We start from the raw sequence: 20,448 nt of genomic DNA, 5'->3' as shown, positions 1-20,448 counted from the left end.
TTATTCCGGCTAAATTAAGTTCTTGTGGATAAAAAGCTAAGGGCGAATTTAATTGAAACAAATTAAAAATATTATGTGCAGAAATTAGAATATTAACAATGAAAGAGAAAAATTGCTCTGCCTTCCTAGAATAAAAAGATTATTATTTTTTTTTTAATGGGTGAGAACCGCGTGGGGTTTACAACTTAATTTAAAGTAATAATAATAAATATAAGATGATGGAATTTACCCCAGAACCATGTGCGTTTTCCACGTAACGTACCAAAGTGGCGGTCGTACTGAATAAAACACCACGCGCGAACCTTCTGTTCCCTATTGATGAGAGCAATCAAGACGAGGAGACTTCGTTTCGGCCCCTCCAATTTATCCTATCAAACCCACCCCAAAAATAAACAAAAAAAACCCTTTTCTTCTCTCTCACTGATTATTCATCTATTGCTATCTCTCTCCCTCTCTCTCCCTCTCTACTAATGGATCGGAAGAAGCGAAGGGGGAGGTCGTCGGCGTCGGCGTCGGCGTCGGCGTCGGAGGCGGAGTGGGACGAGATGGCGCTGGCGAAGGCCGCGGCGTGGGCCTGGCACCAGCGGGGCTCCATCCACGACGGGCGCGCGCCGCGCCCCCACGAGCCCTCCTCCGCCCTCCGGCGGGAAGAAATCCCCGCCTCCGCCGCGCGGCTCGATCTCGCTCTTCGATCTCTACGAGATCGAGTGCATCACCAGGGAGCTCGAGCGCCTCATCGCGGCGAGCGCCGGCGGCGGAGGGGCGGCGCCGAAGGAGGCGGCGGACGGCCGGAGGGCGACGAGGAGAGCCGGCGGCGGCGGCGGCGGCGGAGGAGGGCGGTGTCTGGGGCGCCACGCGGCGACGATATGCGGGGCGATGGCGGAGGCGGTGGAGGCGACGGCGTTGGTGGGGCAGCGGCGGCGCTCGAAGATCGTGTAAAATAATCTCTAATCTAAATATCTAATCCAATCCAATCCGGTAGAGTAAATTAATTTGAGCTTCTGATCTTTAATGTACGTATATCATCATCTAACCAGGCCCCACGTATGGATCGAGACGAACAAAATATCAAAATGCATGAATGAATACAAAAATATTCACATACATATAAAAAAAAGGAATATTAATGTAACATATATATATATATATATATTTTCTGAGTTTTATATTTTGTATGCTTAAGAACGAGGGACGTGTCACGCCCAGCTTTTTGGCGTAGAGAGTAGAGACAAAGTTTGTACACTTGTGAACCAGATTTTGGATGCTTCTTCTTCTTCTTGTGTGGCGAGTGGTGACGAGTGGTGACGAGTCTTCTTCTCTTTGGGATATATATATATATAATATATCTATACCAAAGAGAATCATCTATTTTGTATGCTCGTCTTTGGTGCAGATCGAGCGTCGTCAATTTGTCCTCTGGCCGTGATGATTATTACACGTAGTAAAATTACTGGATCAAGTTGCAATTGCAATTGCATAAAAGGTGGCGGACCTTTTTGTGAATTTAATTATCACACAACTTGTATTATTACTGGATTAGAGCCTTCTTCATTTTATATTAATGAATGCAACATATGCTATTGCAATTTTCATATTAATCACACTTTAGTACGTCATAACTTTTTTTTTTAAAAAAAAAAAAAACTGTTTTTTAATCATAAAATGACCTGTTAATTTGGGACTGCCCGTGCAGTTCACTTCACTGTACCTACTTCACCCACCCCTCACACTGAGCTTTCTTAGCTCAATTTATTTTTTTATTTTGTATGTTACAGTTTTGAAATATCGGGTACGAAGTTTCGAATTACGATAGACTATTTCGTATTAAGGGCTGGCTAACGCTGTTGAACTAAAATGAGTTCATACGGAAATGATGAAACCATGCATATTGATGATATATTAACCGAATCAATGCAATTTATGATAAAGATTATTTTTTTTGTATTATAATTTCTTACCGCAAACCCAAATGAAGCTGTGAGCCGAGCTTAGCTGCGGCGGCGCACTTTTTGACTGTTTGGGCCTGCTCCATTCCCACAAGCATCAACACATGTGGATGAATGGCCCACACAATAAACTGGCCCATACAAAATCATCTTCTCGTATTGAATTCACCAAACTTGTATGTTTGTGGCTAGTCTAGCCTATTAAACGACTTACTTTTTAAATGGTCTCCGAGGAAAACTAAATCCAAATAGTGAAAAGGAAAAAAGGCCAGCATTCTGTTTGATATACTGGGCATTTATTTTGGAACGAAATAAGTTAAGATATCGACCTACTGTAATGGTAATTGGAATTAAAGTTAAAATTATAAAGAACTCAGTTTGATGTCCAACCTATTTCTCACCTTAAAATATATATATATATATATATATATATATATATATATATATATATATATATATATATATATATATATATATATATATATATATGTAAAAAACCCAACAAGGGGAGATAATCAATGGAAAATTTGGATTCCACCATCTACTACTTGTTTGGACCACTCGGGGACAGCCATAAATTCTATCATACTGCAGAAAAATTCTGTGCAGAGTCTGAAAAATTCTGTGCAAATAAAGAGTCATCTTGTGTGGACCACTGGACACTCCTCACCCCTATGCTTAGGGACCTGAAGTCGCACACAGCTTTGATACAAAATCAATTATGGCAATTCCTCAGAAAGAAAAAAAGAAAAAAAGAAAAAAAAAAGAATTAATACACAGCAAGAATGTCTCCCATCATGCCACCATTCAGAGCGAGTGTACTAGAGAAAACACGAGGGAATACAAATTTCTTCTGTACCGATTGGTATAACATTTAATTAGTCTATTACTAATACACTAGTAACACCTTAGTAACTGTACTAATATGCTGGTCACATAAATAACTTTGAAAAATTTCCTTTTTTTGATCTAACTTAGCTCATTATTATTAGTATCTATTTGGTTAAAATCTTCAGCTCAGCATAATTAAACACAGCATGTATGACTTGTAAATTATCTAATACAAGATTACTGTGGTGTTGTATTTTTTTTGTTTAGGTAACTACGTTTCATTCACCCCACAACAACCCCCCAACAGTATTTTTATGCTGAATAATTTTTTTTTTTATTTTTTATGTAAGGAAATAAAACCTTTCATTATTAGTTTGTTCACTACTTTAATGGATTTTAGTTTGTCTTTTTAAGAAAAATAGGAAAAGAATTAAAGTTTTTTAAAAAAAGAGAAAAAAAAAAAGAGAAATAAGAGGAAGAGACGAGATAGAGAGAGAGAGAGAGACCGAGGTGGGATGGAAGAGGAAGCGTCGACCGCATCGGCGTCGGCGGAGCCGCTGCTGCGGCCGAGCCGAGGCTCGCCGGAGCAGGCGGCGCGGCCGAGCCGGCTGGCGGCGATCGTGGGCGGGGCGGCGGGGCGGCGCGGCCCCTCGATGCTGGTGCGCGAGGCGGCGGCGCTCCAGCTGGAGGAACGCCGCGCCGAGTGGGCCTACTCCCGCGTCGTCGTCACGCTCGACGTCGCCTGGAACATGGCCTTCGCCGTCGCCGCCGCCGCCGTGCTCGCCGTCACCGTGCGCGAGCGCCCCACCACCCCGCTCCGCATCTGGATCGCCGGGTACGCGCTCCAGTGCGCGATCCACGTCGCGCTCGTCTTGGCCGAGTATCGCCGGAGGAGGACCGCGACGGAGCGGCGCAGGTTGGAGGAGGGCGGCGGCGTCGCCGGCGGTAGGGCTGGGGAGGGGTCGGGGGCGGCGGAGGGAGAGAACAGCGGGGAGGATGAGGAGGAAGAGGCGGGAGCAGCGGGCGCGCGAAGGAGCAGGTATGGGATTTGTCTATTTAGATTTCAAGCTGCAGTTTTGGTTGATCAGTAACAAATTTGGACTTCTATTCTCTATTTGATTCATTTGTTTGGGGTGTTTATTAGGATTAAGAGATCAAGTTTGAAGTAGTGAAACCCCTTTCTGAGTTCGGGCATAATGTGGAAGCTAAACAATTAGGTCTCACGGATGTGGGCAAGAGTAATTTTTGAATTTGGCTTCATGATTTTGGATTGAAATTTTGTTCTTGTTAATGCTATGTTAGTTGATGTGCTTTTTGACCATTTAAATCATGAGAGCGGAGAGGACGTATAGATGAATAATATCGAGAAGAATTTTGATTTGTGTGGGGTTACCTTTTGTGTAGACAACGAGCCCTTTTTTATTTCAAAAGCTAACTCTGATTAACTCTTGGAGTGGAAACTTAGGGTATGTTTGGTTCACTTATTTTAGATTCTAAAATCGAAATGAGATTTCCTGATTTCTATAGTTGTTGTTTGTTTTACAGGAATCATATTTTGATTCTCATTCCACTTTGAAATGGAAATGGTCCAATCCATTTATGGCTCATTCTGGCTTTGAATCTTAAATTTTCCCATTTTAAAGTAAACCACTTAAAACCTTCTCTTACATATATCTCTCCCTTCATCACCCTCCTCTCCTTTAACCAAAACTCTCTCTCAAAATCCTAGTTGTTCTAATTGTCTATTCTAATTTCCATTCAAATAATGAACCAAACATTTTTGGATTATTCGTTGTTCGATTTTCCGTTCCAATGCAATCCAATTTTATTTTCTATTTTCATTCCATTCGTGAACCAAACATGCATCGAGAACAAAATCACCTGCAGTTCATACTTTGGCTAGACTGTAGAATAGAATGTCGGCTGTATTACATGGTATGCAAGTTGTAATTCGTTATGGTTTTGAATTGACAGAGTCATCATTATCTTGATTGTTTTTCTTTTTTTTAATTTAAAATGCTAGTTTAGCTTAAAAAGGATCCATTCATTTAAACTAGATGTAAAGTTCTTTCCAATTTGATGTTATGATTATTTCTGTGTTATATTTTTCCCTGCTAGGAATATTGGGATAATTCCGAATAGATGTTGGGATAATTCCACATGTATGCGCCTATAAATTTATATGTTTGAGCAAGCATGTGCTTGCTGATAGCCATCATATTATTGGAACACTGCAAGCTAATCAGCCAGTACAGATTTACACCATATAAAATGCCATAGTCATGAATGTGATCTGATCATCCGAAAGTCATCTCTTGTTAGCAGACATCTTAACTATGGTTTATCAATTATTACGGCAGCAGAAAGAGTCATCTCAGGAAATATATTAATTTGTGATGTTAAGATGAAATGTCTCGATCTTTTATACGGAAAGATGTTATCTCATTAAATTTTCGGTAGCTCAGAAATGACATGTTTTTAGCGGTATTTGTTGTGTTTGGCATCGTTTACTGTTTTTAATGTTTTTAAAAAGAATTTGAGTTTAAAGTTATGTTGACTTTCACTCTTTGTTATTTTTATAATTATGGTTTCTTTGGAAAGTCACCCTTATTTTTTTTAAAAAAAAAATCTATTTATAAGTTTCTACTGGTAATACTGGACCATTTTCTCTTCAGAGTCAAAACAGCAATTGATATTGAATAAGTTTAGTGGTAAGCAAAGTAAATAATGACAGACTGAAAACAATGCCAAACACGTCGTTATAGTTCAACTTACTTTTGTTTTAAACTTCTTTGCCTCTGGTAACTAATGGTTATTGGTGTTCAGTTTCTCCAAACGATGTGAATCTATTAATACCATGGCATCCATTCTGTGGTGGCTAATTGGTTTTTATTGGGTTGTCTCTGGTGGTGAAGCACTGGTGCAAAATGCTCCAAGACTCTACTGGTATAGCATCACTATTTTATGATAAATTTCTTTTGCCATGCTGACTGACAACAATAATTTAATCATTTAGTAAAATCTTTTTTTTATCCTCTGTGAAACATGTTTTAAATTTTAGTTATCTTAGATTCACGTTTGAGTGTCTTAAAGCTACTGAATTGTTAGCTAACTTGTTACAATAACTAAAATCTCTCGAGTTTTTTCCAGCAATTATTCTCCAGTTTTTCAGTGGAAACATTGTCATTTGACTGATGTACCCCTTCTTTCCTCTGACTGACCTTGGATTCTAGATGCAAATGCAAGTTCACGGATCTAATTGTCACATCAATGCATAATGTAGATCTCTTCAGTTGTTTTGTCAGCATTTGATACTTATGCTAAGTTCAGAGAATCGTCACAACTCCTTAACTGGCTAAATACTCTTTCTTGATTTTTCTATTAATACTCTTTCTCAATTCTTGAACCATAGGTGACTAAGATACTTCAAGGTAACTTATATTGTATTTGTTTCTCAGATATTATTATCATGTCAACTTATTTTGCTGATCCATATTATCGTTAACCTTGTGATCAAACTGAACTTTTTGTATGTTAATAGCCTGTGTAATCTAGTATCTATGATATGCCCATAAACAGTCTCTGTTATCCATGGTGGCTTTTTGCAGGTTGACTGTAGTTTTTCTCGCATTCGATGTATGCTTTGCCATCTTTTGTGTGGCTTTGGCCTGCGTGATTGGAATCGCTCTTTGCTGCTGTTTGCCTTGTATTATTGCAATTCTTTATGCTGTGGTGGGGCAGGTAAGAACAAGAAGTCGCAGTGGTCAACCAGGAGAAAATACTTTACAGGAGCTTTGTCGTTATCACTTATTGTTGGTTTTATTTGTCATTGAAATATAGGAAGGTGCATCAGATGCGGACATAAGCATTCTCCCGAGATACAGATATGCCGAGCCTTCGGAGAATGGGCAGAAGACAAGTGATGAAGGAGTGATGATTCCCATTCCTGACAGCACTGGAACTTCAAGGAGGCAACGCATTCTGCCACGTGAGGATGCCGTGAGTAGCTTCTTTCTTTGTTTCTGGTTGTTTCTTTCATAATACCTTTTTTAATGACGTAACACTTCGAAATTCATATCTGCATGTATTCCCTTAAACAAGTGAAAGTTCCTATTTGATAAGTGCACAATTTTTTTTTTTTTTTTCCTTCTTGAATTCATGCTTCAGCATGTTATCATTTATATCGTAATGCTGCCTGAAAGAAACAAAAACTTATTTCTTATTCCTAGAGGGAACAGGAAATTCTTACTGGGCAAGTACGACAACACGTTGATTGTGTCTTGTGCCTTAGACGTTCAACTTGCAACAATGACCGTATTCTTATCACAGTGGCCACATCGCTGAAAAGTGGCGGCCTGGTGGCCCTTGTTCCTTTTCAGGATGAGCTGAGAACTTTTATGTTGGTTTTTCTCTAACTCACTGCTCTTCTCTTCTTCAAATCCCTGTTTTCAGGAATGTTGCATATGTCTTACGCCATATGAAGATGGAGTAGAGATCCATGCATTTCCCTGCAACCATCACTTCCATTCCACATGCATTGTAAAATGGCTTCGGATAAATGCGATCTGCCCCCTTTGCAAGTATAATATCCTCAAGGGAACTGATGCATAATTATTGTTCCAGTTCTGCTATGAACATAAAAGAACCTCGAATGTGTTGCAGCTCCTTCAAGAAGCTATTCGGGGATCAGTCGCTTGAAAGGTTGTGAATCTGCGTTCTCTTTGCTTGGTGAGCTGATGTGCATCCTCTCCTATTCGATTGTGTTACTAGATATCGATGAATATTTCGTTCTGGTTTTTGTTGTTAGTGCTGTACAAATATGGCTTGGCTTTTCTTTTCAGCATTTGTTATTTTTGTAAAATTCATACATTTTATTGCTTATAAAGGTTTGATCTAAATGAAGGATTGAATTGTTCTCTACTTTCAGGTATATGACTCGCTAAATTTAGACAATTGGGCCTATGCAGAAGAAAGTCTAGTGCTGAGGTTTTCTCTCTCATAAAAGAAAAAGTAGGGGAAAGAAGAGGGTTGAAATTTCTGTAACTGATTTATTCAAGCACCTCAGTGTTCCAACTGATCATTATTGGTCAACGGCGTCCAATGTCCGTGACATAATCTCATCTACCAGTTAAAATTCCTCTACTCCAACTGGTTAAGTTGCAACCAAAGTGTTCGCCACATCGATTACGAATCGATATCTCACATCGCCAGCGGCAAGTCGGTCCATCGCGGTGTTCACGTATTCCATTCCGACAACCTCCGCCTCTGCAGTTATGTTATGCTTCCCAGCAAACTCAATCATTTCTTGAGTATCTTTCATTCCTCCAATGCAGCTCCCAGCCACCATCTTCCCACCTAGCAAAGATTTATATCTATCACTATTTGCAAACTCTGATCCTAAATAAACACCAAAAGGGTATGAGTCTGGTACTTGCCTTGGATTAGAGAATAAGAATAGAGTTCCAATGGCTTATTTGGACCACCCAACATTATCATCTTTCCGTGTACCTTCAGCAGGGAGATCAAGGGCAAAATTGGGTGGAAGGCAGAGACGGTATTGATGATACCATCCATGGTGCTTCTCGCAGCCTAAGAGGGTCTTTAGCATGTCAAAAATCGCACTGGAATGTAGAACAAAAATTCAATCATCTTTCTTTCTTTACCTGCATTTGCTCAGGGTTGCGGCTAACCAAGAATGAATCAGCTCCCAAGTGCTCAATTGCTTCTTTCTCCTTGCTAGGCGAGCCGCTTATCACCGTAACTTTCATCCCGAAGGCCTTGCCAAACTTTACAGCCAAATGCCCAAGCCCGCCGAGACCGACCACCCCTAAATGCTTACCTGACTCGTTGAGCCCAAAATACTTCATCGGGCTGTATACGGTGACCCCGGCACAGAGTAACGGCGCAGTCTTGTCCAGAGGCAAGCTCTCTGGTATGTGAACCACGAAACGCTCTTTTACAACAATTGCATCAGAGAATCCACCATAAGTTTTTGTACCGTCGCTGAAGATGCCATTTGATGTGTTTACGACCTTGTCGCAATAGTTTTCGTAATCCTGCTCGCAACTGTCACACGAAAGGCATGAGTCGACCATGTAGCCCACGCCAACCTTCTCCCCAACTTTAAACTTGTCTACATTGGATCCCACACCAGTCACGATCCCCACTATCTCGTGCCTGCAACAAAGAAAGCGAGGTGAATAAGAAGCACATCTCAGAAAAAGAAGAAACCAAGATCAAGTGATTTTTTCTTTTTTTTTTTCAAGTGAAAGCATTTTCTTGTTTTGGATAGCAAAGCTCTTGCTGCTGCCATCAGTTTCACTCACATTTGAATATTTGGTACTATTCATCTCAAATAGGAAGTAAACAGGGAAATGGTAGCAACTTAATCTTTCAGTAGCAGCAACAAGAAACTCGCAGGATTTTCGCTAAGCCATGTCATTCTAGTATCTTACTATCATGAGGTTTTCGGTTTCTCATCCACTCTGAAATACAGTTTACATCTAATATTTGTACTGTAAAGAAACACAAAATGTAACTAAAAGATGAACTCGTGATTACCCACTAGAGGGGTGAATGTCCCGACCAATTGTACTAGCATTAAGAGGCCTTTATTCTGGGTACTTGACTCTCACGTCTCACCAAGTCTCTCTAATTATACTATACCCACAATATTCTACGTTAGTATAGAAAAATTGGGTGCTTTGATAAGTGAAAATGGGGGTGTGGGCTCGCCGACCCTTTCGACTGCCCATAGTCTTCTAGTTCACAAAGCAATAGACCACGCGCACGTAGAATGCTGTGCACAAAGTATTACTCTCTCTAGATGTACAAATATATCATGTATAAGGTTCAATTCAACAGCAAGAAATACTCAAACTAGCAAACACTATGACAAAGTCCCTGTTTACTAGCATAGTTCACAGAGACATTCACCCCTCTAGTGGATAATAATGGATCCATTTATCCTCAATGGCACCTTATAACAACACATTCCTCTTGATATTGTAAACCCATAATGAGCTTCAAGAATCAGAGGCACTCCACAAGAGTCTCTTGAACTTGAAGTATCATCGAAACCATGTAAACATTATTGAACTAGTAAGGCTATTTGTAACAACTTACTAATCATACTTAAACCTAAAATGAGTATAATTTAGACTAAGAAACAACTCAATCAACTCATGAACTCAATCTTTATTCAACACTAGATTCTATTATCCTAAAAGGAACTGCGTCAAATCCATCATAGGAATCCGTTTTCATCACGCAAGCTATTTTAAGCTCGTCCAGTGCTAAACAAAATTGTTCTTTGATCTTTCCTTATCATTAAATTTTGGTCACTGACTAGCTCTTTTCCTATCACCTACTCGAATTGCCGCGCTCTTATGGATGTGGGCTTTCACATCTTGAGCTTCTTGTGCTTTGACTTTGCAAATCGGCCAATCATTTGAGCCTGAGATGTTCCAAGTGCTCGAACAATGCCGAATGCTTAGTTTAATGAAGTTAACCGTGACCGTTTCACCGGATCTAACTATTTTTAAGGATTGAAAAATGATTAATACGAAGGGGAAAGGCTAACAACACGAATACATGCCAAGCGATCGAACGATACAGAGATAGAGAGAGTTAAAAGCATTTGCGTGCGTACCCAGGGACGACAGGGTATGCGGCATTCCCCCAGTCATTCTTAATGATGTGAAGATCGGTGTGGCATATCCCGCAATAGAGTATCTTTATAGTAACATCATCCTCCCCTCCGGGCCTACATAACAATCAGAAGATCAGCGCAACTCCTTGGATGTGATTTATGAGTTTGTGTCACAGATAAAAGAATGAAACACTTCACGTAATCAAGCGCTCAATTGGCAACAACACTCTTTTCCTCTGGATCAGCTTAGAATCATCAAACAGAAAAAAAAAAAGAAGAAAAGGAAACGAGACAAAGCAGAGAAAGAAAAAGGGTTCAGGTGCTCTTCTTTCAGGAAGAAACCTGTTCATCTCAAGCCATCTAAAACAGATCAAGATCGAGAGAGAGAGAGAGAGAGAGAGAGAGAGAGAGAGAGGATCAGGGAACCTTCTTGAAAAAGAAAAGGGAGAGAGAACACCGGAAGCGTCTCTCGCAGCCCACCCCAACGCCGGATCCATCTTCTTCTTCTTCTTCTTTACCCCCCACCTCTCTCTCTCTCTCTCTCTCTCTCTCTCTCTCTAAAATAAAAGTATCTCTCTCAGATCTCCCACACAAAGCACGCGGCTCCTCTTAAAATAGATATTTGCGGGAAGAGACGCATGGGCACTCTGGCAGCGGGCCTAAAAAATTAATGCATGAACATGGTCCACCAAGCTACACTAAAAGCTGTGAGTAAATTGATGATTGTTCGTTTTTTAGTATTTTGAGCTTTGAAATTAACAATATTAGCTTTTAGAAGGGATCAGAGTAGTACGAAAATCAATAACATTAAATCCGACTATTATTCTTACTTGTAAAAAATTATAATATATATATTTTTGAAATATGATGTAAAAATTCTACCATACTTGAGTTTATAAGATGTGGGACCATGGTCCGTGCAGAATATGTATATTAAAAAAAAAAAAACAATCTTCCATCCAATGGTCGTAGTTCACTACAAAAACTGACACATGGGCCCACACAAGTCAACCTCGCAAGAATCGACCGCCACCGATAAAAGAAATCTAAGTAGAACCAGAACCAATACAAAAATTAATGAAATTTTCTGATCTCTAAATTTCATTGGCTCTCGGTCGCGTGTCGTGCTCAACGCATCTGTCGTAGCTTTTCTACGGTGACATGATCGGTCTCGAAGATTTTTATTTTGTGGTAGTACTGAAGATAATGAGGTGGGCTCGGTGGAAGCACTATTAAGTAGCTGCATCTTCCCCATCGCAGTGCAGCATCTTTCAATGCGGATAAGAGGGGCCCAGAATAAAATGGGAGAGTAAATAAATGATTTAGATCTCCGCGTTTTAATTGACAAAGAAGATAAGTAGCGGCTTGGATTGTCCCAAGTGTAGCCCTTTGGAACCCACGAATTTGGCGAAGTCAACATCGGGGATGGTTGGGCGATGCTGCGACTTCCATCAATACGAGAAGTTGGTTTACGGTGGGCCGACCACAAGCAGAGGTTTGGTGTAAACCGAGCAAATGTGATGAAACAAAGAACAAGAAAGAAATCGAGTTACCGCGTGTTTGGTGTTTGGTTTTCTTAAGCTCATAAGCCGAAGTGCACGATCCACCGCACTGGGAACTATCGTTCGTTAGATTATGCCGTCGAAATCCACATTTCACTCAGACCAATATGCACGCATACAATCGATCTCATGAACTCACAAGTGCACCAAGGAAACAACCAAATTGTTGCCTAAATCTCAAGCGGTAATGTGCTTGCACCAAAGTTTTAACTTATATATGAACTAAACATGCTGTAGTGACCTACACGGAAACTCTAATTCCTCGCCACCACTTACAAGTTACAACCGTCAGATGCGCCCCCAAGATAAATCACGACCGAACGTTCGCGCTGACGCGTCGGCGACTGCACCGCTCGGTTAGATTATGTTAGTAATTCACCAAACGTGCCCTTGTGCTCCGTTACGGTTGCATCGCCCGAACCAAACCATCACCGAACATCCGAGGGTTCTCCCCACTTTTCCCTCCTCTTTCTCTCTTCCCCGTTCGAGCGTGAGAGAAAACGCCATGCGAACGAGGAACCAATCCAAACGATCTCCACAAAATCTATCCGGTGAGTACTCAATTAGAACCCTAACTCTCTGTCACTCTCTTTTAATTCCGCAGAAAAAAAGAGGAAAAAAAAATAGAAATTGGTTCTAATTTCCCGNCCCCAACAATTTTTGAGGTTTTTTTTTTGGGTTCTATGTGTTCTTGAAGCAATGTCGGAAGAGAGTGTGGATAGGGTCGCGAAACGGGGAACCGCGCGTGAAGAGTCGGGCGCGAAACGGTGGCGAGAAATTGATTCGTTAATGGAGAACGCCGACTCTGAAAACAAGGTTACCTTTTTCTTTTATTTTCTTTTACGAGAAAAGGTGTAATCTTTGATGTGTTAGCGTCGTTTAGATGAAATATCAGCTGATTTACAGCACTTGCAGTTGATAATTTTCCTAATTCTTGATGCCATCTATTTGTTCTTGAGGTGAGAAATATTAGGTTTTGGAAGTGAAGTTGATGTGTATAAGCACATATCAATTTCTTTAGCTATTGTGATATTTGTGTCTATAATTGTTTACTCCGTGGTGCTCTTTATGGTGGTTCTTGGAGTCTGCAATGATCTGAAGAGAGTGAAAAAGAACCCTTTCAAACTTTTGGCGAACTGTGAAATATGTAATGGGCACGAGGGCGTAAGGAATATTGACAAAAGTTGATACATTTTTTAGTAACTTTTGTGTTATTCTGTTTAAGGTAGATGAGTCACTCAAAAACAATCGCAAAGGAAAAGCTAAGGCAGTGGTTAGTCGCGATGTCTCTGTGAAAGGATGTGGTATGAGAAATACAAAGGAAAGTACGCTGACGGGAAGAGAAGAGGCGGCAAGTGGTCATTTTGATGCAAGTGAGATGGACTGGGAGGAGGGTATTGTTTCTACTTCAGACTGCAGAGAAGGTTTCTCGCATGATCTTGGAAAGGATGTGATTGTTGAATTTACTGGCTTGCCATCTCCTGCTGAGAGGAAGATCAACCGAAGGGTTTCTGCTGAAGAAAAGGTAAGTTACTGAAGCTGGCATTGCTTTACCTAAGAATATGGTGGGATGATTGCTTCGCCCAACAAATGTGCCAGATTAACTTGGTTCGCGATATTTTCAGGAGCTAGCAGAGCTAGTGCACAAAGTTCATTTGTTGTGTCTGCTTGCACGGGGTAGGGTAGTCGACAAGGCTTGTGATGACCCTCTCATTCAGGTGCATTTACATTAATACATGGTGAAGTCCAATCGATCATCTCTCTTTTATGATTCTCATAATGTTTATTTTGTAGAATCACTGCTCCTCAACCAATTGATTATTTGATAATCAGTTTCTTTTTTTAAAATGGATCTTGCAGTCTCCGTAGCTTTTATATCCTGTGCATTGGCTTGTTTTGATAACTAGATGGTTCATTAATCAATAGATGCTAAATCTATTTTGAACAATATTAAGCAGGTTGTACTAATAGGAAGATGTAGAGGGAAATTTGTCGGACCTCCTTTATGAATCTTGGGGGACCACAATGCGATCAAACCTGAGTTTATTATTATTATTAGTAGCAAGACTGATGAACTTCTACACCTTCATGTCTATGACATGCTGAATTTAACTCCAGTTATTATTATGTACTATCTTGTTCACTGTCTCATAAAAAGATCAGTTTATTCAAACTTTTTAAAGCTTCCATTTCTCTGCAGGCATCCATACTTTCTCTTCTACCATCTAACTTACTGAAGATTGCGGAAGTTCCAAAATTGACAGCTAATAAGCTTGGCTCTCTTGTAAATTGGGTATCTAATGCGTTTGAAATGCTATACATTAAGACACTCTTTCCATGTTCAAGTCTTTCTTTCCTTTTATAACTAGTATATGCTTCTTTCTGCAGTTTCGTAGCAATTTCCATATATCAACACAAAGTGTTGATAGGGGATCATTTGAATCCAACCTTGTCTTTGCTCTTCAAACTCATGAAGGGACTACTGAAGAGGTATGTTACATCTTATTTACTGGTTTTTGCAATTTTTTTGGTGCTTAAGAGTTTTCATTTATTTAGCTAAATAACTAGATGGACATTTAAGTTTATAGATAGGATACTTATCTAGCATTTTTTGGATGCATGGCAAATGTGAATGTAATTCTACCTGTTTTCGTCCCTGTTGTTTTTCATACATGTTTTATATGCAATAGTATGAGTTGCTCTTTAAGCAATTCGTCAAATTAATTCATTAGGCTTAACTTTTGATAAATGTTCTCTCTATTTTCTCTTTATTTGATTGCTTATGATCGTCTCTTTTAGAAGCTGGGCATGTTAATATGATTGCAGTTAAATATTTGTAATACAGGTTGCTGCACTCTCAGTGGCGTTACTTAGGGCCCTCAATTTGACAACAAGGTATGGAGGCTTGTTCTTTAGTCCAGAATGAGAAATATATTATGATTTTTTTATCCTTTTGTTTTGTTTGTGTCTTTTTCCTTTCCTGGTTGTAAATCATAATAGTCTTAGCTTATCTTGATTTCTAGGTTTGTTTCCATCCTTGATGTGGCTTCCCTCAAGCCAGATTCAGATCTATCTGGAATCTCGGATCTAGATGTTCTTAGACTAGACACAAGAGTATCTTCTTCTCTTGCCACTATGAACAGCACTAATCTGGTTGGTACTCTATCTCCTGTTCCTAATCCGGGTGATCCAATAAATGATACAACTACTGGGGCTTTGCTAAGAGACAAGTGTGGCAAAAAGGAGGGCACGCCAATCTGCAAGAAGAATTTGCTTAAAGGTTTAACAGGCGATAATTTACAAGATGGAAGCTGTGCTTCTGAGTCAAAATGTTCTGAAGGACCAAAAAAAAGGGGGGACCTAGAGTTTGAGTTGCAGATGGAAATGGCTCTCTCAGCCACTGCAGCGACAGCAACACGAGATAATAAACAAGGTTTAAAGATAGATGATTCGAATAACAGCTTACACTCTCTAACTCCGCCATTGAAGAGATTGAAGCAATGTAAAGATGGAGAACCTTTGAAATACAGTAGCTCGAATGCAGTTTGGTCGAGAAGAGCAGGTCCTCCTTTATACTGGGCGGAGGTCTATTGTAATGGGGAGACATTAACTGGAAGATGGGTGCATGTTGATGCTGTAAATGGTATTATTGACGGTGAGGACAAAGTAGAAGCTGCTTCTGCTGCTTGCAGAAAGCCTTTAAAATATGTTGTTGCTTTTGCTGGACAGGGTGCTAAAGATGTGACACGCAGGTTTGTCCTTTTATTTACTGATGTTTAATGCTTTATTCATGTTTTGTACGGGAAAATTTTCGTAGATTAGCATATACGCCGAATTGACGTAGTTACAAATTGAAAACCTAAAATAAAAATTTTACAATTTTTTCATTAATTATCTACAATATACTTATTTGCGAACTTTTTTGCTATCTATTCCACTAATGAATGTTAAATCTACGAGTCTACACCACTCGAGTACAGATTATTATGGTATCCAGACCATAGTATGAAGTGTTTCTAAAGTTGATCCTCAGAGATCTGACAATCTTTTTGTAGGTGACTATGATTATAGAGTTTGATTGAATATTGTTAGGTGATGGGATGAATTGAACAGAGAGACATGGTGTTATCAGAGTTATAGTGGTTACATGAGAAAGCATGGCCTGATTAGAATTTCACTACATTTCAATTTCTACTTCTTCACATGTTACAGCATACATTACTGATATGGATCGGTATCACGTCAATTTTGTTTTTACAAATAGTTAGTTTAGAACTTGATATCACTTCATTAGAATGTTGTCTGATTGATTCTGTTTCCTATGTCACATTTTCCAACACAAAAGATGGTATTAATATGTTAAAACAAAATGCTTTTTCATGATCAGTAGAGTTTTACTTTCCAAAATTTCTAGGTATTGCATGCAGTGGTATAAGATTGCTCCAAAGAGGGTAAATCCACAATGGTGGGATAGGGTGTTGGCACCGTTGAAAGAGTTGGAATCAAGTGCAACCAGTGCAATGGTTCATTTAGAAGCATTTCAAGAAAAACTTCCATCGACTGTAGAGGAAAAGGTATCTGTAGCGCCCTGTCCTCCTATAATGGATTCTGAAGACCCTAACAATACTAAAGATTGTGCACAAAGTGTCAAATTGGCTAGTGAATTTGGTGCAGAATCATCTGAGCGGCTTATCAAGTCAGTATGTCCATCTCACAACCATGGGATCTCATGTCGAAATTATCAAGAAGATATGGAACTTGAAACCAGGGCTCTAACTGAGCCTCTTCCTACCAATCAATTGGTATTACAGTAACAGACTTTAGTATAACATATTTTACCTTGTTGACTTTCCTTGTAAATATAATATATTTTAATACAACTAATTTTACATATTTTGGTGTTGATTTTGTTCAATTTAGGCATATAGAAATCATCATCTGTACGCAATTGAAAGATGGCTTACCAAGAATCAAATTCTTCATCCAAAAGGTCCTGTACTTGGTTATTGTTCCGGGCATCCTGTTTATCCTCGATCTTGTGTTCAGACACTACAAACAAGACAAAAGTGGTTACGAGAAGGCTTGCAAGTTAGAGAAAGTGAGGAACCTGCAAAGGTCTGGCATTTTAATGTTTAATTAAATTACTTGAAAAGTCTTCTGTATGATGATGATTTATGCATTTCTCCTCAGATAATGAAACGTTCAACCAAGAATTTTAATATCCAGTTATCCGAACCTGGTGTTTTTGAAGAAGATAAAGGCGAACCAAGCGTAGAACTCTATGGGAAGTGGCAGCTGGAACCATTAAAACTGCCTCGTGCTGTAAATGGCATTGTGCCTAAGGTACGATATTTTATATGTTCTGTTTAAAGCATCCTCCATGTAAAGCTACTTGAATATTGTATTTGTGGCAAATTTCTGACAGATATGTATATACATTGGGAGTTCTCTCTATTGTCGCTCAATAGATATATCTTATTAAATGAAAAGCAAAAGTGCTAAGAAACTGAGAAGGATGGAATCAACGGCTACATCATCTGTTACCCTCATCTTATTTTTGTAATGGTTTCCTGCTTCTTCATAATAGTAACTCTTTGCTGACTTCTGTATATTATTTCTAGAATGAGCGTGGTCAAGTTGAAGTATGGTCTGAAAAGTGTCTACCACCTGGTACAGTACACTTGAGGTTACCCAGACTAGTTCCAGTTGTGAAGAGGCTTGAAATTGATTATGCACCAGCCATGGTTGGATTTGAATTTCGCAATGGCCGTTCTTTTCCGATGTTCGAGGGAATTGTGGTCTGCAGAGAGTTCAAAGATGCAATCTTGGAGGTAAAAGTTGAAACTAGGAATGAAGGTTTCTACACTACTATTTTAGTTGTATGAAATGCTGTCCTTTGGTCATTCTGGATGAATAATCTGTCTGTGAAGTTTGAACTTGTGATTTTCTTTTTTTGTCCTTTCTTTCTTTCCTAGGTTTATGCAGAAGAAGAAGAAAGAAGAGTAGCTGAAGAGAGGAAACGAAATGAAACACAGGCTCTTTCAAGGTGGTTTCAGCTGCTTTCATCCATCGTAACAAGACAACGGTTGAAGAATTCATATGTGAATCCCAAATCTTTGCATGGCCAAGAGAATATTCATCGAACCGATTGCGAGAAGAGTCATTCCGAACAAGGTGTTCGATCGAGCCGACAACAGGAAAGATCAGTACGAGAGGCAAAGCCAGTTTTGACGTCTCCTCACGATCACGAGCATGTATTTCCCTTAGAGAATCAAAGCTTTGACGAAGAGCTATTTGTGCGAACAAAGAGGTGCCCATGTGGATTCTCCATCCAGGTAGAGGAGTTGTAGCTCTCAAAGGGTTTTGTTAAATCATGATAGTTATTCACCATTTTGCCATCTAAGAAAGCTTTGTATTTTCACTTTTGTGTAAGTATTGAAACAAGCAGTAGCCCTACCCAATTTCTTGAGTCGATTAGGGGCCAACTAGAGAATGCTTGAGATGTTCTGATCACCATCTCAATTTTCTCCAATGTAACTCCGTAACGACTGTTCCATACTCGCTCATTGTGATCTGTTGGTAAGCATTGTCCGTAAATTATGTACTCTATTGCGAAGGTCAAAGGTTGCTTAATTCTCAGCGTTGTTTAGCCTCTTTTTGGTACGGTAATGTCGGTGGAGATTTTCTGCACTCCAGTTGATGTCACCGTCCATATAAGGCAGGATCAATCATTGCTGTCTGTAGATGTGAAAACTAACGGTTGAGATAGACTGGAAAGAAATCGGTGACGAAACCTCTTGCATCCAATGGCAGTAGTATCTCAAGATATCTTGACAAACAAGTTTTACGAATTGCATATCGAGATTCTAGGAATTTCAGTGGATTATGTGCCCAAAGTATATGAGCTTGAGGTCTGAATCTTTTGTTTATGATCGCAACTGTTGGAAAGTACTGATATATAATCTTAAACACTATTCAAATGGAACCATCTAATCTAGCATTTATCCTAGTCATTTTACTTTATTACTGTCAACGTATCCGACGCGTTCAATTTTAGGTTGAAAAGGAATTAAAAAATCGGTTGCGTTTTTTAATCAGTTTGGATCAGAATTTCTCCGAACGACAGAGATTTTGTTTTCGCCACCCCTATCTCCGACCGTATAATCACTACAAGAAAATCTAAATATAAATATCCTTTATCCAAACATAAATATATTTTTTAGACGATGCTTGGAAAAAAAATCTTCAAACTTTCCTACAATATAACAAATATTGGTGTTTCAAGAAGCGTTGTTATATGAACCCCCTATATTTTGTATGAAACAAATTTGTTAAATAAGTATTATATTTTTAAATTTTTGATACTTTAAGCCTCAAGATTTTAAAAATTTTGACACTTTATGTAAAGTATTTGGCATAAATGTTGATATATCCGCAGCAATTTTTTAATTATTTGCCGATATTTTAACTGATGTTTTTAAATATGACGTTAAATTATATTAGAATGTTCTTAAATATTGTTTAATATAAAAATATATTCTATATTAGAATGCTTTTTAATATCGTTAAAAATAAAAAAAAATATTAATTTTTTTATAGTGAATGTAGACTATATAGCTTGTACGCAGCCACATGTATATTGTCCATTAGCAAAGCTGGCAAACTAACCAAGTAATGCCGCGTCCTCCGAACACACCCATCCATTCACATCCAGTGGTACGGTTTTTTGGATTAAGCTTAGGTCTCTTCTTTCCACGCAACTGACCAATAATTAAATATGTCAAGTTCGTACTGCTGCAGGGATTCATAATTTTTTTTTTAATCTTTGCTATATAGTTTTATTCGGTTTATTCTCATCCCAACATATCAATGATAATAATATATATAGAAAATTCTTTAACTACTCGAGATACAATACATTTTCTTCTTCTGATATATTAGTACTGCTCTACTTTAAGCAATGAGAATTATGAGTTAAGAAAATCTGCGCCGTCCAACTCCGGACTTAGCAAGTTTGCATATATTAATTTAATATATTATTCAGGATTGACTCCTTTCCCTCTGTTACACGCACGCACGTACTTTGTTTCTACATCAAGCAATCCCAGTCTCAGTTTCGCTACCAACATCATTAATGCCTGCTGCTACGTCACTAATCCTTATCTACGAAGCTAAATTCCCACTCTTTAGTTATTGCTGAAGCTTGCCGCCACTTATCCAACTACAACGTGGACGATTCAGAGGCTATATATGGAAAATACATACTCCACGTACGTACGAACTACGAAGTAGTCCTTCATGCATGGCAACAGTAAGTAGTTGAGTACCAAAAGAAACCACTTTTGCGTCCTACCCCCGGCCTCTTAACAGCCCACAACCTTGACTTTTACGTACCATTTAATACTGATCATATCATATCCTGAGGTATCGTGTTGCTCGGGGATAAGCAAAAAGTAAC

The 20,448-nt window shown here is 39.1% G+C and overlaps 4 protein-coding genes across 8 annotated transcripts; 3 read left to right on the top strand and 1 right to left on the bottom strand.

Annotated features, from left to right (window-relative positions):
- LOC109728083 (U1 small nuclear ribonucleoprotein 70 kDa-like) lies at positions 471-944 on the top strand. The gene has a single exon (XM_020258382.1). The coding sequence runs from the start codon at positions 471-473 to the stop codon at positions 942-944; it is 474 nt and encodes a 157-aa protein (XP_020113971.1).
- On the top strand, positions 3,058-7,913 carry LOC109706609 (E3 ubiquitin protein ligase RIE1-like). 3 transcript variants are annotated; one of them, XR_002215261.1, is made up of 6 exons: positions 3,106-3,816; positions 5,604-5,723; positions 6,386-6,518; positions 6,618-6,776; positions 7,230-7,505; positions 7,705-7,913. XR_002215261.1 is itself a non-coding variant. In XM_020227552.1 (5 exons), exons 1-5 carry the CDS (start codon positions 3,293-3,295, stop codon positions 7,386-7,388), a joined length of 1,095 nt encoding a protein of 364 aa, XP_020083141.1. In that variant the 5' UTR covers positions 3,058-3,292; the 3' UTR covers positions 7,389-7,697. The 3 variants fall into 3 exon arrangements, 2 of the variants coding, with proteins under 2 accessions (XP_020083141.1, XP_020083142.1); XM_020227552.1 differs by lacking the exon at positions 7,705-7,913 and having other exon boundaries at positions 3,058-3,816; positions 7,230-7,697; XM_020227553.1 differs by lacking the exons at positions 5,604-5,723; positions 7,705-7,913 and having other exon boundaries at positions 3,094-3,816; positions 7,230-7,697.
- Positions 7,798-11,134, bottom strand: LOC109706611 (probable mannitol dehydrogenase). Its single transcript, XM_020227554.1, has 5 exons — positions 10,855-11,134; positions 10,429-10,542; positions 8,441-8,954; positions 8,213-8,366; positions 7,798-8,132 (listed from the first exon to the last, which is right to left on the bottom strand). Exons 1-5 carry the CDS (start codon positions 10,923-10,925, stop codon positions 7,930-7,932), a joined length of 1,056 nt encoding a protein of 351 aa, XP_020083143.1. The 5' UTR covers positions 10,926-11,134; the 3' UTR covers positions 7,798-7,929.
- LOC109705219 (DNA repair protein RAD4) lies at positions 12,334-18,629 on the top strand. 3 transcript variants are annotated; one of them, XM_020225962.1, is made up of 13 exons: positions 12,334-12,541; positions 12,688-12,806; positions 13,216-13,515; positions 13,616-13,708; positions 14,191-14,253; positions 14,379-14,480; positions 14,836-14,885; positions 15,014-15,742; positions 16,405-16,792; positions 16,911-17,105; positions 17,181-17,333; positions 17,612-17,821; positions 17,966-18,629. In XM_020225962.1, the coding sequence occupies exons 1-13, from the start codon at positions 12,355-12,357 to the stop codon at positions 18,338-18,340; spliced, it is 2,964 nt and encodes a 987-aa protein (XP_020081551.1). In that variant the 5' UTR covers positions 12,334-12,354; the 3' UTR covers positions 18,341-18,629. The 3 variants fall into 3 exon arrangements, with proteins under 3 accessions (XP_020081551.1, XP_020081549.1, XP_020081554.1); XM_020225960.1 differs by having other exon boundaries at positions 12,335-12,541; positions 14,191-14,283; XM_020225965.1 differs by having other exon boundaries at positions 12,340-12,541; positions 13,220-13,515; positions 14,191-14,283.

This window comes from Ananas comosus, linkage group 2 (genome assembly GCF_001540865.1).
Source record: "Ananas comosus cultivar F153 linkage group 2, ASM154086v1, whole genome shotgun sequence".
Taxonomy (NCBI): domain Eukaryota; kingdom Viridiplantae; phylum Streptophyta; class Magnoliopsida; order Poales; family Bromeliaceae; genus Ananas; species Ananas comosus.
This window is presented reverse-complemented; position numbering and strand designations above follow the sequence as displayed.